Below are 15,536 nucleotides of genomic sequence, written 5' to 3'. Positions count from 1 at the left end.
ACTTCTCAATAATGTTTTTGTTATACAATGATTAAATTATTGAAATCTGTCAAGCCACATGCAAACTGGTCCCTTGTGGACATACCAGGCATTGGTTGCCTAGGTGACCCTCTAATGTATTTGCTAGCAGATCATATGTCATTCAACAGTATACTCTCACTGGTGATTTGCCTAAAGGTTTTTATCATGGATCCTGCTCTGTTTGCATCACCAGTAGTTATTATATCAGTAATTGCTTGGAGTTGCTAAATATCATTCACTTTCTATGGACTCTCTAGTTATTGTTGTTTGTTGTTCCTTTGTGGACTCTTAAACATATTTCAACTTTATGATCTGTAATGAAATAATATGAAATCACACAAACTCTTTGTCAATCTAATAAAACCCCCAAAAGTTCTTGTTTGAAGTACTTATTTCATAAAGTCATAGTTACAACTAGAAGACTGGTATTGTTGCAGTGATTCTAGGGGTTTAGAATGTTGGTAGTTGTAGTGTTAAGAAACAAATAAACCTGCATTAGTAGCTTTTGACGGCTTTATTGTGAATTTCACTTTTGATATTAGTATGAATACATGCCTCGACAGTTCAGTGTGGTAAACAGCTCTAATCCAATTCAAAGTTGCTTTCATCCAGCCTGCTCTCAGTTTACTTTCAACAAAACTTTCAAGGTTGTTGACTTCAGGGAGGATAAAGCAAAAAAGAAAAAAAGAAGAAAAAAAAGAAACCCTCTTCTGACACTGACAACACTCCATCTCCGTTAATGAAATCACTGAGTCTTGTCCAAGTGTGTGCTGTACCTGGAGAGAGGCCATGAACATCACTTTTGTCTGCGTCGCTCTGACTCTTCTCTATTTTTTTTCAGTTACCTCAGCTCTCTGTCATCCCTAGCTCTATTCTTCATCACACTGAGTGTGCCAGAGCCGTGTGCTTTAACTTAATGGGAATTTTTGAAGCTGTAGTTTTTAGTGTAATTGTACTGGATTAGATGATTTAGATGCATTTTGGTGCACATTTTTCATTTGATGATTCTCTGTATAGCATGTCCTCACATACAAGCACAAATTATTTTTGATTGCTTGGGGAGGTGGATGAGTATGAAGTGGGGGGCAGCAGTAATCATTTTATCTTCATTTTTTGGAATTTTTGTAAGCCAGCCTTATTAATAAAAATTAAATTAAATTAACTGCCCAGTCTTAACATGAAAGTGGGTTTCTCAGAGCTTTTCATAAGAGCTGCAGGCTAAAATAAGGCGGGGTGGATAGACTGAACAATAGTAGTACAGTTTTCAGCAGGAAGACCAAAATAGTGTACTAAAAAGAGCCTATGAGCTGAGGGCAGCTGTAAAGTCAGGGGATAATTCAACACTGGTTTGTCACTACTTTTAGTCAACATAGGACAAAGGAACCTTTGCTTTCAAAAGACCTTTTTTGACCAGTTTTTGCCTAAAAGGTCTGTATGGAGCCACAAAAGATATATGGACCTTAAAGTGAAGGTAATAAAGCCTAGTCTCCTTTCCACATTACTAACAAGCACAAATAAAATCCTTTAAAACATGTAAACATTCTACAATAGTATAATTTGATATTTAACTGGTATTTTTCTAATATTTAACTTTCTAGTTTCCCTATATTAATACCATATTTTTGTTGGATTTAGTATGTTACAGGACTAAAACAATGAATATGTAGGCCTACAAAAATAGCCTGCTTTGATAATAAATAGCACATACAGTATCTCACAAAAGTGAGTACACCCCTCACATTTATTTAAATAATTTGTTATATTTTCATGGGAGAACAGTGAAGACATGACACTTTGATATAATGTAAAGTAGTCAGTGTACAAGTCAGTGTACAGCTTGTACAACAGTGTAAATTTGCTGTCACCATGCCTATTATGTGACTTTTGGGATTAATACATCTAAATAACTGAACTAAACAAAGCAGTTCTTATCATCCTTAATGTGGATGTCTTAAACTGAAGAATCAACCTTTAAGTTATGGATGAATTTTGTTGCACCTATTTTTTGGCTTGCCAGGAGATCTTTATGTATTTTTACAGTCTGTAATTTGCCAGAAGCACCGCGTACTGGAAATCCAATCCAATCCAAAAGAGACAGTATGAGCATGTGTGACAGGTAAAGACTCGCCTACAAAGATATAACTTAGCAGCTACTGAAGGAGAGATGAGTAGATCTCTAAGTATTTCTCTTGGCATAAACATCAGCATCAACTGAAATGAGCTGATACTGTCAGATAGCAAGGAGTAAGTTCATTTCAACAACCTTAAAATAACAATAAAAGGATATGTGTGGAATGTATGCATCTACATTCTATTATTAAAATAAAATGGGAAATAACAAACATACATTTTTTTAAACTTTAAAAATTTTTCACCATTACATTCAAAAGTATGTACTTATTCTTATCTACATTTAATGAGTCTTTATTAATGTTACACAGCTTCAGCCTTTTGTTTCCCTTCTTCTCACCTTTCGACTTTCAAGATAACTTTCATAACTTTTCCTTCTCTTACACTTTTTCTCTTTCCCTCCTCTTCCCTCCCTCCTGCTGGATGTATTCACTAATGGCATGCCAGCATGATCGTCCTTGGGAGACGAGCCTTTTATTCCAGTAAGCCTTTTTCATTTCATTAGGCCTGGATTTATAGTGGTGCACACTTACGCTCACACTCTCTCACACACGCACAGAGGGTATATTTATAGAAGGCGATGGCACCATAAAAGCGTCCATCGGTTTCCAGGGGGAAGCCTAATGTCTGTGACACCACTTTTATTTATGCAGACAGGAGCTGTAGGGAAGACTATCAATGAGACACACACACACACACACACACACACACACACACACACACACACACACACACACACACACACACACACACACACACACACACACACACACACACACACACACACAATATCTAATGACATGTGTGTATGGAATAGATATATCTGGAAACTGTCACATTTAAAAAATTAAAAATCATACATGTGTGTATATAAAATATATAACTTATATTTAAGGTATAGACAAGCAGGTATTCAATGAAAATCAGATATTCCACGAGTGTGCACCCCCCTGTCTCTGCTGCACATCTGGGTCTTCCTGCATATGTGACCTTGTAGCATTACCCCCATTAGTTCAGTAGGGTCCATTAGCACTAATTGAATTAAGGTAAGTTCCAGGATCACTAAGACAGAATCTAAATGAACTGTCTATGCAGTGTAGCTTTATTCTGTTTCTCTTACTCTTTCTTTCTCTCTCTCTCTCACACACACACACTGCCTTCAAAATACAATTTTTCTTTATCCTGAAGCACACACAACTGCAGTGCAAAGTGTCACTTAGCTACCAGGTTCACCAGATTTCAACATGAATCCTCATATCTTTTACAAATTACATGTAGTATTAGGCCATATTTTTCATGCTGAAAAATATTCAGATTTAAGCATCAGCGGTAATCAAGTTTTAAAAATCTATTAATCTTCTCAGTGGAGACTGATATACTACATGCTATAAGGCAATAAGAATCAGTCATTTTTAAGGATGAACCAGTCCAATATTTGGATCAAATATCTGCCCAATAGTGTGACAAAAAAATACCAGAGGGATCACTGACAATAGGACGATTTAATCCATTTAACTCTATGTTGCTCTATCTTTACTACACCACTCGTCAGCAGCGAAGCAGGTACTTTCAGCTACATCAGCAGTTAGTAGGGATTTAATGTGTGTGCCATCATGTTTTCTTTGTTTCGTTTCTTTCATTCTTTAGTTTGTGAAATGAAACGAACAAAAGCTGCAACAGAAAGAAACAGAACGACTCCTTTGCCTCTTGCTATATTACATCAGTTTTACTGCTTGTTGGGAAGCTCTTATTGTACCCCTGTTAACATAACTGTTTCTGTCAACTCAGTTGCTGTTATCTTTACATTACCAGTGTCTCATTAGCTCCATTTTTAATGTACGAGGTTGTGCACCCACAGAAAAACATGGAACAAGACACTAGCCCATGACAGTAGCATGCTATGCAGTAATGACTGTCACACTGTGCTGCAATTAAACACATGTAAATAAACTGGGGGAATAACATAAATGCACTTTTTGTCTTTCCTTTTGTCTATTTTGGTCCCACAGTAATTTATCATCTTAATAATAAATACCAATTCAGTAAATTTACAAACTGTATTTGAATGCAACATTCTGGCAAAGCAATCCTGAGGTCAAGTCTCGTGGTGCCTTGACGTAAATGCAGCTTATTAATTTCAAGCTATAATTATTGGACTCAAATAAAGGTAGTTCAGTGGATCTCTAGCATGCTGCTCATTAATTGCACAACCCTATACTATTTATCACCTGGATGGAAACAATATAACACTTTTCTGGCTTGCATCAGCTTCAGGAATTCTTGGTGCCACTTTCATTTTCTCCAGTCTTGGGTAAAACACTCAAGACTAAAGGAGAATGTTTGTTTATTGGATCGTTGACTTCAACGGTTGGAAAATTTGGCCTGAAAATTTTATACCAGTAATGAAAAGGCAACTGACTGTATTATAACTTCATTCCTTCCACAGTTCTCTTATCATGGGACAAATGACACAAAATGGTACTAGTCTTACCTTTTTCTTGTCCAGTTCAGCTTCTACAGTCTAGTTTATGACTGCCTAAAGGGCAATTCCTAATCATCAGCAGTCTCATAGATATTCTTTTGGCGAGAAACTGCAATCAAAACCCTCTGATATCAAACACAACGCTGCTCTAATCTGAACCTGACATCCAGCTGCAGTGCCATCGTTAGTATGATGGTAACTCTCTTCTTTGTTATTATGTCTCCACTGAGGCATGTGACATTCTCAGGTCAAACTAAAATGACCCAATTTTTTTTCTTTGATCTTTATCCAGCATAATGTTATTTTTAAAAAGTAGTCATTACATAACTTAACTATGAGAGACTGAGCTTTTTTGAATTAAAATATCCTTATATCAGGAGTGGGGACCTCTGGGCCTCAAGGGCCAGTGTCCTGCAGGTTTTAGATCTCACCCTGGGTCAACACACCTGAATCAAATGATTAGTCCATTACCAGGCCTCTGGAGAACTTCAAGACATGGGGCGTTTATCAATATGCGTACTTGTGCGTACTTGCGTTCTCGTGTACTCGTGATACATCATCAGTCGGAGACCAAGTACTGTTCCAATTCGAAATACGCATCACGCCGAGAACGCGAAAAGTCCCGGATGTGTTCTCGATCCGCCCGTTTTATCGAGCATGCATCGGTGTAGACTTGGGACAGCTAAATATCCCAGAATGCATTTCGTCCAAAACTCAACAGCAGACTCCCGGCACATCGTTTCCAACCCCCCCCCCCAAACCGCTCGCGGACTTCTCACTACTCAGGTTAAAGAAACTCCAGCAGCTGTCTATAGTATTGAGTGTCCACTAGAATAGAAATAAAAGCGTTCTAACATCTCACCTGCTTGTTTTTATTAAGGTATGTACACGTATGTACATGTACACTATTTTTATTAATAGAGGTTTCACTACTGAGGTTAACAATGATATATAAGTCTCTTAGATCACTTCTAAATGTTAATGTTTGGTTTATTTCAGTGTTTTATTTGTTCCTGAGTAAACTGGTTTGGCTGTGATTAAAGTTAAGCTTCATAACATGTTACTTACAGTTAAATTAAGAGGGGACGGCAGTAAAAACTCCGGACCTGTGACATCATCACGTACGCTGGTGTTCCGACTGTACAAATCACGAGTCCGTGCTCGCGTACTTGAGAATTGAGAAACGGCCCACGAGTCCGTGCTCGCGTTCTCGGCGGGTACGTACTCACCGAGAACGCGAGTACGTACTCGCGTACTTGGGCATTGATAAACGGCCATGTTGAGGAGGTTATTTAGCCATTTAAATCAGCTGTGTTGGATCAAGAACACATCTAAAACCTGCAGGACACTGGCCCTCGAGGCCTGGAGTTGCCCCACCCCTGCCTTATATCGACAGCATAAAAGTTACACTGCCAGTTTCAGGAATACTAAAAACCTCCAATGGTCTTCAGGATTTTAAGGGTTAATTGTGCCAAGTTATATTCAGATCTGATAAACTGCATACTGTGTGAAATTCTAAAAGAAAAAAAAAAACTGCAATTATATCCACCAAACTCTTGAATGAACAGCTTTGCTTTAGGGGTAATTGTATGCTTGGTTTCAAACATGAAGCAAACGTGACCTAGATATTACACTATTTGACTTCAGGGAGTGCTAAACCAGTCCAACTGCTCAAATGCTGCTGCTTAGTTCTCAAATGGAGCTACCCTTGCTCAGCAAATTTGCCCCTATCACCATCCATGTGTACACGCCACACTGGATTTTCCACTGCTTTGAAATACTTGAAAACTGTTTGCTCCCTTTGAGGCTTTCTGCAATATTTTAATGTACAGTCAGATTTATTTAGAAAATGACACATAAAACAAAATAAGCTAGAAGTTCCTAGAAGTCTGGGGGGCTCTCAGTACAGCTGTATTTTGTCCAGTCAGCTAATGCAGAGAGATGAAACGGTTCTTATTAACTTGGTGGGGGTAATAAACCAGCAATTAAAATGAAGTGAAACAATTAAACCACCAAAAACGTATTCTCTTGATGAAAACTATTAATTTGATGACCATGCTGTACAAGGGATCATCCTCTTTTATTAACAATACAGCCTTTTTTAAATATTTGAAACAATTTAAATGCAACTGTTAATCAACATCGTCGAAAACGTTGTAGAGCACAGTGTGTCGTTCAGTAAACAGAAAGGGACGAGTGACACTAACCTCGATGACACGTGAATCGAAATCCTCGTAGGTTTCTGTGGACAGAGGAAAGAAACACAAAGAAAGAAAGAAGTTTAGATAACAAAGCTTTAACACGCAAATGCATTTAAGCGCACACATCCGTACACACATACACTATAAACAGATTAACCAGGCTCTTGCGAGCGTAACAAATACCCAGAAGCCCTTGCAGCAGCGTAACGGGTCTGCACTTTTCATTGTCAGTGACCTTTGAAGGATGTTACTCTCCCAAATGCACCCTGTTCACTTCTAACCAATTAACAACAAACAAAGGAGAGCTGACTCAAAGGCTCCAAGGGGAGGACACACACACACACCCGCACCACAGCTGGTATATTGACCCAACATCTGTAGGAGACCAAAGCTGATCAGAGAGAAGTAATCTATTTCCAGCTCCCTTCACATCACATTCACCAGACCCCAAGTGTATCCTTGGAAGCGCGAGAACAACAACGTCAGGACAGCGCGTGAAAGAAGGTGTTCGGGCATGCGGGGGGAAGGTGTGTATGTCAAGGTGTGAGAGGGCTTGTTAGCATAGAGGCAAGTGGAAAGGGAAGAGAGATATAAAACTAAGGAAGATGTGAACCAAGCAGAGTCTTGTTCCCTCATCCTTTGTGGTTTGAGGTAAACAAGCTCAACTCAATTCCAGCAAAGACTAATGTTTAAAGATGTAATGAGGCTGGGAACAGGAGGCTAGCTGCTTCATCAGTGAATCAGCTGGAATTAGCCAGCAGTGTTCCTCAGAGTTTCGGATGAAGAGTTGACTGGGCAGGAGCCCAACACTACGGGCTTCAGAGCAAAGCTCTCTATATGCACCGGCTTTTGGCTAAACAGCTGGTTACATTATCATACTAAGTTTTTACTCTAAAAATAGTTGTTGATCATTGGACTATGATGCATGACATGTACATCGTATGGCCAGTGAAAGAGATTCATTTTCCAATGATTTTGGATTTTTTGTTAATCACTCGTGATGCAAATAAAATCAGATGATCACAGACATAGGATAAGATACAAACTTAAGACATTCATACAAAAGATATATATGTATTTATTTTCCCACCTTTCATCAGCGGTTTACTTTTTTCTTTGGTTTAAAAATCTCCACAAAATTAGTTTATTTAATATTCATTTCTATTAAATAAGAGTGCATTTATGTTTCTAGCAAGAATCAACAGTCATTGTGGAATATGTTGACCAAACTTAGCGTGAAAGATTTTAAATTACCTTTCATAAGTTATAATTGATCATTAGTTGTCAATAATTAAAGTCTTATGGGCTCCACTGTAAAAGGGGTTGGAGATGGATTTTAAAGCCACTAAATGATCAGCAAAAGCAAATTTGTTTCAAGAACAATCACAATAGGATGTTTTAAAGCTATCGGCAATTCATGACACTCATTATGCGATTTCTTTCTAGTAGGATAATTTCGAAGTCAGTACCAAGTCTACATAAAAATAATGTAAACGTGACAATAATCACTTTTCCTTTAGTTCAAAAAGTACCAGAGAGGCAACTGATTCGGGAGATATTGTGCAACAGCAACAACAGAATCCTAGGCAAAAATGTGTCAGGAGACTGACATCTGGATCTGTAAAAAGAATTAAAAATAACAAGTTTCATATACAAACTTTAAACCAAGAAAATGTGATGAAAATACTGGTGCTTGTGTTAGCATTCTGAACAAGCTACATACAGTTACAGTCTGTTACATTTTGCTTCACGGAGACTTTATCCTTGTCCTAACCAATTATTGCTGTCATGGTCCACATGACTGTGATTTGTAGTCACATTTCTGGGAAGTGGCACATCAGGTTACAGGTTACAGCTGTGGTGTGCTGTAAATTGAGTTTTAAGGCTGTGGTTATAAGACATTCCATTCAAGGTGTGATGGACCAACAGCCCTGCATGGTTCATTGCAAAGTAACAGTATGGTCATTTGGGTTTCTTGTACAGGAACGGGGGGAAAAAGGCAAACTGCGTGGGAGGAACGAGAGAAGCCGAGAGGGTGATGGAAAAGGAAATGGAAGAGAGAAAATAATGAATTGAGAAATGACTGGAAGAGATGAGGAATGGGAATAGGAAAAGAAATCTGGGGTAAAAAGACAAAGAGTGAACAGGAAAGCCACAGAGAGAGCAAAAAAGAGAGGGATGTCTTTCTAAATTAGGAAATTGTCCCATTTGACACTTTTGTCAAATTCTCATTTTTATCTCTAGCAGTGAGCCCCCATGCTGACCTCCTTCTGCTCTCTCTCTCTCTATCGCACACATACACACCCAGCATGCCTCTTATTACACTTGTATTGCTTCATCCACCTCATCTCTCTCCATCACTATAGTCATCATTACGTCTCGCTGTGTCTTTCAGTGTATATCTAAGTGAGGTGCCCCTCTGAGACCTGCTGTGTCATGATCTAGACTCATTGTTTATATTACTCCATAACAGTGAGGTGGAGATGTCTGCACTGTGACGGTCAGCTCAAGCTGGTTGTATTTTGTTCTGCTACTTTTCTGGATTCACTAAAGACTGTTGTAAATACAACAAGGAGCAAATTGAAGGACACTGTTACCTAAACCAAGTAGGTCATGTTTTTGACAGCATTTACGGCTCATTTTACTTGTAAACACAGTAGTTCGAAAGGTTTTGAATAGACTCTGATAAAACTTTGTATGGGTGTAGAGCAATGACTGGGGTCGTGTTAAAAATCCCTAAAAATTTGGCTTGCATGCACCAAGGTCTACAACTTAATGATTTAGAGTTGAAAATTGACAAAAAGCCTTAAAACTATACCTACATAATTAACTACAGTACTGTTGGACGATTTTAAATATCATGTCATATTTGACCTCTGACCTCTCCTTCGCGGTCAACAGATTGATCTGAGAGTCAAAGTGATAAATAGCTCTATATAGCATTATTAAGATGACAAAAGGTTTTCCGGTTGAAATACTTTTTGAGTATAGTTGATTAATTTTAACAGTGTAACGGTATAACAGCAAGACTTTGTGAGAATTTAGGCATGATTTACCTCCTTTGGGTCCAGGGTCAGGCGGCCCCAGGCTGATTCCCCCCCAGGAGTTTCCTGTCCAACCTCTCTCCCTCTTCACCTTCATCTTCCTCCTTCTCTCCCACTCGTCCCTCTGACGCACTGCAGAAAAACACAACAGACGAATTTTTGCAGAGGTCACAGCCGACTACAAGGAGCACAACACGATAAACATCAAAAGGTGCTATCCGTCAATGTCAAATTAACTGTGTAATTACTATTAACAAATGAGATCACAGTGGAGACAAATTAGCGGCTTCTATGTCCCAACAGCGGCGCTTCTGTTTTTCAAGATTAAGACCTCATTTACCCCACCGCTCCTTCCTGGTGGCTCGTGAAAAGTTAATTTATTTTTCCAGAAAAATGATTTCTCTTTGGCTTTTCTAACGCTCAGAAGTGGAATATAAGCTGGCAACTGATTGACAGCTGTGATATTGGATAACAGTAGCTGGCAAAATGTCAGTGCATTCATAAAGTTGTACAGGTTTGTGATTTTGTGCTTCTGTGCAGATAACGGTGATGTGTGATGGGATATTTGTGTGCCTTCACCTAGTTCAGCTTGAACCTCCTGCTGCTCAGCTTCACCTCTTCGGCTCATGCTCTGCAAAGCGCCATCCTTCAACACTGGACTGTTGAGTCCAGGCCACAGAAAACCGCCACGACCTGGAAGTTAAAAAGAGAAAAAAGGAAATCAATTACAGGAATAAAGAATGAGAGGAAGAGAAATTATTACTAATTATTTTGCAAACATTTGCATTTTCTTTGTATATAAGGATCTAAGGCCATGATACTTGCTGACAGTGGATGCGAACAGCTGTTAACAGCTGTGGACACCGAGCACAAATAGTTGTTCCCATTACCTTCCATACCTGAGAGAGCTCTGTGGGATTCCAAAATGATGGATGCTCTCTTGCAGAGCATTAATAATTTAACACTAAGTAATGAATATTCTAGTTTGTCATCCTCATCAGCTGCTTCTTAGCTTCAGCGTGAGTGTCAGTGTGTGATTGGCAGCGCTTGTGTTAACAGCTGAGCGGGAGAAATTTATGCACTTCAGAACAAAGGAAATCATTTAGACAATTCAATTGTATTATTTAAAGAGAAAATTATAGGAATTAGATTATCTGTGTTTTACCAGCTTTACTCTTCTGTCAAGAAGTGAACTAAAGAAAGGCACGCAGTGGAAGTCTCACCCTCTCCAATGGTCTGTCCTCGGTTCAGATCTCTCCTTAGTTTGCGTTTGGTACGCTTCCCTCGACCCTTCCTTGCTCCAGCACCGGACTCAGCCAACACACCTCTCCATAGCTCTTCAGCCGTTACTGTAAACACACACACACACACATTCACAGTTAAACACACACACATTAAACATACATGGTCATACTATGTTTCAGAATAAAGGTTATCCATGGTATGCTCTTTGGTTGAGTTATGACTGACAAGCTGTTAGCTGGTGAAGAAGCGGTTTCACAGTCCAAGCCACACCTCTTGTCACATCCGTCTTTTCATAACCAACATGGTGGTGGTGAAAATCTAGAGACTTCAGAAACCAATGGTTGAAGTCCCGGTAGTTACAACCATCTTTCAGACTGTCTGTGATTTTACCTTTGTTTAGTTCTTATCACTCTTATCAATGTCTTTTTTATCAACATCTTTTATGGTTAACATATTTAAAGGTTTTCTTTTTCTTAAATGAAAATGTAAGAAATGCTTTAAATATTTGCTTTCTACAGATTAGCTGAATGAAACTAGCCTTTTTCTCCAAATGCATTAAAAGGTTTTAGAATTTCACTGTCAGTAAATGACAGATTTGTTTTTCTGATTACTTGAGACCTAAAACAATTCATACATGAAAGATAAAACTAAATGATTAGTATTTGACAGCTGATAAATCACTTAAATGACTTTTGATTAAAAAATGAAAATATTAAATAAGTTTTCAAATGTGAGAATTCACTGCTTTTCTTGGTCTCGCATTGGGGTAAATTTGTATTTGGGGCTTCCTGTAATTGTTGGACAGACAAAACAAGACGATAGTTATTTTCAGCACCTCATTGAGTGAGCTAATACCAGAGGACTGTTAGCAGTGAGAACAATTTGAAACAGATTAAAATATAAGACACACCTGAAACAGTCTTGTTAAAACAAGTGTCTCTTCTGCTAGCAGGAAAAATGCTGCCAGCAGAGTAGATTTAGAAATTTTGAGTGTCCAACTACTCATCTGCCACACCTTCACCTTGACTTTAGCTCAACTCACCAAGTCAAAACATTTAAGAGTCAAAAGATCATAAACATATCAGAATTAGAGTCCGTCCTCTCAGAGCTGACATCACACATTAAAAATTTTAAACAGTAATCTCACAATGTAAGATCTAACTAATGTAATGTGAGAATGCTTGGAGCCTTGCCCCTTTAAAAGCCACAAATAAGGATGTCCAGTAAGTGACATAAGGGAGCACCAGGGACCGTAACTAAAAGCCAATAAATTTGCAGTGGATATACAGCAATCACTGTAAAGTGGTAATGCATCACCAAAGGCCCAAGTTAGGATCTGCAGTACATCCACTGATTCAGACATATCTGAAAATCAGTAAGCAACATGCACAATAAAAAGTTAAATAGCCCAATTAAATCTCTATAAGCGAATACTTAAAGAGTCTTCCTGGAGAAATACAAGCCAGGGACAGAGTCAATGTAACGTGACAGGCTGTTTGACAGTGTGTTTTTCATGTAATCACAATTCAAACTGTAAGCGTGACATGTTGACAGGCACAACATTTTCTTAATTACACGAGAAATGCTGAGGCATTGACTGTAAATGATTAAGACTGAAAAAAGGAGTAGTTATGAAGCGGGTGATGAAGCATGGCAGAGGAAAGCAGGAGATAAAAAGAGATGTTTTGACAGCTTCATATATGCCCACTTCAAACACTGTCATCAGTCCCGACATGAATTCCAAACAAGCTCTGCTAACGTGCACGTGCATTTACCAGTGAGAACATCCCTTTGAGCATGGCCAGATGAATCCGGACACTATAATAATATGCACCCATTAACATTTGGTTTCAAGACATCACCTGTAACAGTCTCGATTGTTGTACAGGCTTTAAGCAAAGCCTGAAGAACGTCACTGCTGAGATTTTCTCCCATTCAGACTGACCATGACTAAGTGTTAATAATGTTAATATGGTCCACTGATCCAATTAATTCACAGCACTTAAGGAAAATACATTTTATGAACTGTTGTGTTTTTCATTTTTGTTGTTTTGGGATTTGTTATACTTGTGCTTTGCTACTGTTTTAATTTTTGAAATGGAGTAGCTGATAAGTTTTGGAACTCAGGGCCATAACTTTAAAGACAAAACTTTAAGAGGGTTGAGCTGATACAGGCAAGGTAAGGTAATTCTGCTCGTTTCGATGGTATCACCTGTGTTACATAAGGAGACAACTTAAAACATTCAAAACAGCTATGCTTTTGCAAGTCATGCTATGGTGTACTTTTAATATTATAGTGGGAGGAGGATGGCTGGGGAGAAGAGTTTTCAAAATCATCATTTCATAAACTTACGCTTGTTGAAGAAGCTGCCGTGTCTTGTTTGCTGCCATGTTGTTGGAGGGAGCAGTGAAAGTGCAGAGTGTCTTTGCAGAGACGCAGCTGAGGCTCGACTTGCCAAGAGAGATGCCTGTACAACTCCTCCTACAGCACGGAGAGATGCTGCACCTGTAGACCAAAGACACCGAAGGAAAGGCAGATCTTACTAAAACTGCATTACTTGCATGATGACAACATGCAAACATAAAGTCATGAAAGTATGTCTACTCAAGTCAACAGCTGGGCTAATAACCAAAGAGAATACATTAAATGAGGATATATAAACCACCAAGTTGTTGTAGAATTTCACTAGGTACATTTTCACATGATATATAAAAAAATATGATGCTAAGGGTTTACTTCCCTAGCATACACAGCAAAGACACAAGTCCAGGCATATCTTAGATCATCAGCCTCCACAATTTTTTAGTAAAAAGGGAGCTACTTCAGCAAAACACAATACTTTACAAACATACGAGACAACTGTTCCTGCTGAAAGTGAAAACAGCAGACATGTTCTGCCACTCGTGGCAAAAGCAGACCATTGAGCACAATCAAGTTATAAAGGCACACAACAGATGACTCAACTCAAGCATCTTTGGAGCACTTGCTAGTTAAATGCCATATGACAGTAAGAGCAAAAGGTGTAACCGATGCAGTTGCACAGTGGAAAAGGTGAACTGTAAGCAGATGGTTAAAAAGCTTGACCAGGACACATCATCTCATGCAGAAAACATTTTTTTTTTCCAGTTTTTATATGTGACAATACTGTGCAGACTCCTGAAGAGCTACAAGGTGAAGTTACTTTGGTTATTGTTAAGCTACAGTGTTAAGCAGCTACACTCTACTTTCACGTAGGATTTCCAGAGAAAACACTACCTGGGCTACGTTTCTGCTCATATTTGTCCTATGCTGTGTCACTGGATATAATGTTGCTGCCACTTTGTGGCAAGAGATTGACACTTTCTTTCACAAGGTTTGTCATCAACGACACTTGTTAAAACAGCAATGGCAATCACTGATAAAACGTTATTTATCACATTTTGTTCTTTTTTAATGGTCAGAAATTATTATAATAAATAATAACAATAAAACATTTTATTTGTAGGCGCCTTTCAAGACCCCCAAGAACAGTAAAATACCAAAGTTGAAGTATGCATAAAAATAACAGCTGGAAAACACCATACAATTAAAAGTACGGTGAAAAATTATAGAATAAGCAGTGCAGAATCAAACAGGCTTAGAAATAAGTGCTTTAAGGCTACAAACACTAGAATATACACCTGCAAGGTGTACCTAACAAAGGCGACACTTTATGAAGCACACAGCTATTCTTTCAAGTCTATTTCGCAGAAATAATTCTCAGAACAACCAGTTTCACATTTAAACCATTATATTCTGTTACTTGATCAATATTTAGGGCTTAGCAAAATCGATTAGGGAGGAATGGTGAAGTACGCGTAACCCGAAACTTGCAACACAGACACAGTACCACCCAAAAATGAACACAATTTGCTGAATATGTCTTCAATTTAACTCCCTGGATGATGCTGTTAGTGAATGCAGTTCAGGTTTTTGGCTGAAGTGAGCAATTTTCACGATGTGAGTGATGATGACAGGCTCTTCCGGGTCAACTAAGCAAACCGGAGCAAAACAGTAACAATTCAAAAACATCAAGACAATAAATACACCGCACTTTATAAAATGGGCTACGTTTAAAAAGCTGTGAAACAGAAAAAAGGGCGAAATAATTCACCTCCAAGTGTGATGCGGAGGGCACAGCACACCCCGATGGATGCCGCCATCTTGGAATTCTGAAGGACCTCTTACAGGACAACTGGGGTGTCTTACGATGCCTGTTGAAAAATCGTAAAATACAGCGAATTTCCATTTCAGAGTGATTGAGTATAATTTTCTTCCTGTAATGAACTTTGATCTTGTTTCTTTATATTTTGCTTACAAGGAGTCAGACTTTCTTATAATTTTTTTAAAGTGGGATATCACCTGTGCATGAAGCTCAGAATAGTTATGAAATG

At 38.5% G+C, this 15,536-nt stretch overlaps 1 protein-coding gene across 1 annotated transcript in view; it reads right to left on the bottom strand.

The window, feature by feature from the left end:
* mrps5 (mitochondrial ribosomal protein S5) overlaps positions 1 to 15,311 on the bottom strand; it is a 29,822-nt gene extending 14,511 nt beyond the window's left edge. Inside the window, exons 1-6 of the mRNA XM_063491410.2 lie at positions 15,257 to 15,311; positions 13,477 to 13,629; positions 11,102 to 11,227; positions 10,458 to 10,571; positions 9,891 to 10,010; positions 6,841 to 6,875 (exon numbers count right to left, since the gene is read on the bottom strand). Of these exons, the coding sequence (XP_063347480.1) occupies positions 6,841 to 6,875; positions 9,891 to 10,010; positions 10,458 to 10,571; positions 11,102 to 11,227; positions 13,477 to 13,629; positions 15,257 to 15,305 (597 nt within the window). The 5' untranslated portion in view covers positions 15,306 to 15,311. The remainder of the gene's footprint in view (positions 1 to 6,840; positions 6,876 to 9,890; positions 10,011 to 10,457; positions 10,572 to 11,101; positions 11,228 to 13,476; positions 13,630 to 15,256) is intronic.
* Between the last annotated feature and the right edge of the window lie 225 nt (positions 15,312 to 15,536).

Source organism: Pelmatolapia mariae, linkage group LG13 (genome assembly GCF_036321145.2).
Source record: "Pelmatolapia mariae isolate MD_Pm_ZW linkage group LG13, Pm_UMD_F_2, whole genome shotgun sequence".
NCBI classification, from domain to species: domain Eukaryota; kingdom Metazoa; phylum Chordata; class Actinopteri; order Cichliformes; family Cichlidae; genus Pelmatolapia; species Pelmatolapia mariae.
This window is presented reverse-complemented; position numbering and strand designations above follow the sequence as displayed.